General features: G+C 42.4%; 1 protein-coding gene across 7 annotated transcripts in view; it reads left to right on the top strand.

Moving 5' to 3' along the window:
* Positions 1-2500, top strand: part of LOC143127181 (NLR family CARD domain-containing protein 3-like) — a 237603-nt gene that overhangs the window by 148677 nt on the left and 86426 nt on the right. For 3 of the 7 annotated variants that reach the window (XM_076288500.1, XM_076288501.1, XM_076288502.1), the window contains one exon: positions 1-96. This exon is cut by the window's left edge and continues 2847 nt beyond it. The exons of 1 other annotated variant lie outside the window; for it this stretch is intronic. Coding sequence is in view for 2 of the 6 variants with exons in the window: in XM_076288503.1 (XP_076144618.1) it covers positions 987-1170 (184 nt within the window). In the remaining 4 variants the exon portion in view is untranslated. Of the gene's footprint in view, positions 97-986; positions 1625-2500 lie in introns of those variants that run through there. 3 more of the 7 variants (XM_076288503.1, XM_076288514.1, XM_076288499.1) reach the window with 2 other exon arrangements.

The raw sequence follows: 2500 nt of genomic DNA on the forward strand, positions 1-2500 counted from the left end.
AGTAATGCCAGAAATTACCGTGTATAGGCCTCTTAGAAATGATTGTTGCATCTTGCATATTATATTTAGATGCGCACTCAATCACGCATCCATGCAGGCAAAACGTGATCAAATGTGGCGACGTTTACAATACGTGATAGCAGTTAATGTGAATCGCGGACAATAACCAAAGAAAGGAATTTGCACCTCCATTCACCAATTAAAGGCTGTAGTAGGCCTAGTGTTTCTACATGTTGGCACAAAACGTCATTTCTGTCAGAAGCCAATAATGCATACAGGGGTAACATGAGGTGAGTCAGACAGAAGAGGGGCCTGTCTCAGCCTTTTCCTGAATCCTGTCCCTTTCAAGCTACGTTAAAATTGTGTGATTAGCCGCCAGCATAGTAAAATCTAAATTAAAATACAAAATCTTATTAGGCTCCAAACCTATGAGTCTAAGCCTTAGTTTAAAAAAATCTTCAGGTGTAAGTAATAAGTCAAAGAACCACATTCTGTGTAATGTAGAGGTTATCAAAAGATACTCTAGTTTGTAATTTCTTTTAAAGTATACATTTTGAACGCAAATGAAGTCACAGGTCCAGGGATGGACCAGTGAAGTTGCTTCTTCTCCCCCCTTCTCTTTTCGGGGGGGGGGGGGGGCGCATTCTGTTTGGGGGTCCCCACCACAGATTTGGTCGCAATTAGCCATTTTCAGCTCCAGCGACAGGCAGCTTTAACATCTTTGCAGCCTGTTTGTACATACCTCGCAATGATTTTACACGCACGTTGCGAAACAAATGCGCCTGAAGTGGGCGCAGAAGCGTCAAAAGTACATCTGGGCCTCAGTCACACATGTCACACTCACACACACATTTTCTCCTGCTAAATCTCAGACTCACACATGTCACACTCATACACCTTTACATGTCCATAACAACGGCTTCCCTCTTTGGTCTCTACGTGTCCTTCAGCTGATCTGATGAAGTGTTTCCCTCTTTCTCCTACAGCCTGCAGCGCTGCAGTATAACAGATGAAGGTTTCAGAGCTTTAGCATCAGCACTGAGATCAAACCCTTCAGCCCTCAGAGAGCTCCATCTGAAGGAGTATCAGCCTGGACCCTCAGCACAGCAGCTGCTCTCTGAACTACAGAAACATCCAAACTGTAAACTTTTAAAAGTACATGGACCCTAAATGAATCCATCCTGTTGTAATCCACATTAAATATTATTTAATGATAAGTGTCACGTTGACTATATGAAGTTGAAAATGTTCACTCTGAAGACTGTATTGTGTATCTGAGTGCATCACTCTGTATGCTCATGTGAATTGCCTTTGGGTTACTTTTCCTACACCTACAGTCTTTCCCTAGACACACACACACACACACACACATACGCACACGCATGCAAGTGCTGAAGGGAACTCTTTAGCTATGAAAGATGCCTTTACAAATGTATTGCTTTGCTTCATGTGTGATCCCTGAATGTTCAATACATGACTGTTCTCTTCATCAGATGTTCTCCATTTTGATGCTCTTAAATGTCAAGTATTGTGATCTTGATACATGCATAGGCCAATCATTCTGATGTGCTGCATTTACTGGGTGATTCTTGTAATAAACTTTGAAGCTTTTTAGAACACACAACTGAGTGTTGGTGTGTGTTATTGCTTCCCAGGCTTGAATCTCTACCTCTACAGGGAAATAGTTTGAGCTTGTACCAGGAATACAAGAGCACATTTGTGAAAAAGGAGTCCTCTCCTTTTCCCCTACGACAAACATTTGAAAAACTGCCTTGTGCCACACCTGCATGGACTGCAGCCAAACACACTCACCTGCACTCAGTTTGTTTTATTGCTGTTTATGTCTTGTGTATGTAGGTGTATGTGTCTTTATACTGGGAGATTTTAACTGTGATTGGGTTAATGGTACAGACCACCACCACCCCCGCATTCCCTATTATGGTTTAGCCCAGACCTAATTGGGTAATTGCCTAGCCTATTTAAAGGGAAACTTGGCAGGATTTCCCCCTCTGCTGGAGAAATTGTGCATTATGCTATTTCAAACTGTGGGAAAAGGTAACGATAAAGTAGGGATGTGCCGAGCGAGGCTTTTGAAACAGTGGCGCTTCTACAGCCAAACTGGTTTGATGCTTCGAAGCTTTTGACACACTACTCCACAACGCCATCTGGTGGTCAATAAAAATCCCTACACCAACATTACAGACATGCATGAATTTGCAGAAATGCACGAATACTCAAATACAAATGTTTTTATTTCAGAATATGATTTATTCTGCGCTTAATCGTCTCTTTTTACTGAAGACATCACCAGCTTTGGAAAATGTATGTTTAAAAATATGAGCTTTAGTATCTGCCTGCACCCGTCGGACTTGAACCCGCGAACAGTAGGCTACTGTCCCGGATCGGAAGTCCAGCGTGCAGTCAACCGAGCTAAAAGCTCCTTCATAGGCACTATTCTTGACGCTGTTTAGGCTACTAATGTAGGCTAGCCTACATATAG

This window comes from Alosa pseudoharengus, unplaced genomic scaffold (assembly GCF_046254945.1).
Source record: "Alosa pseudoharengus isolate Yale_2024_CS ecotype anadromous, Long Island Sound unplaced genomic scaffold, YU_APseudo_1.1 YU_APseudo_1.1_scf_17, whole genome shotgun sequence".
Lineage (NCBI taxonomy): Eukaryota > Metazoa > Chordata > Actinopteri > Clupeiformes > Clupeidae > Alosa > Alosa pseudoharengus.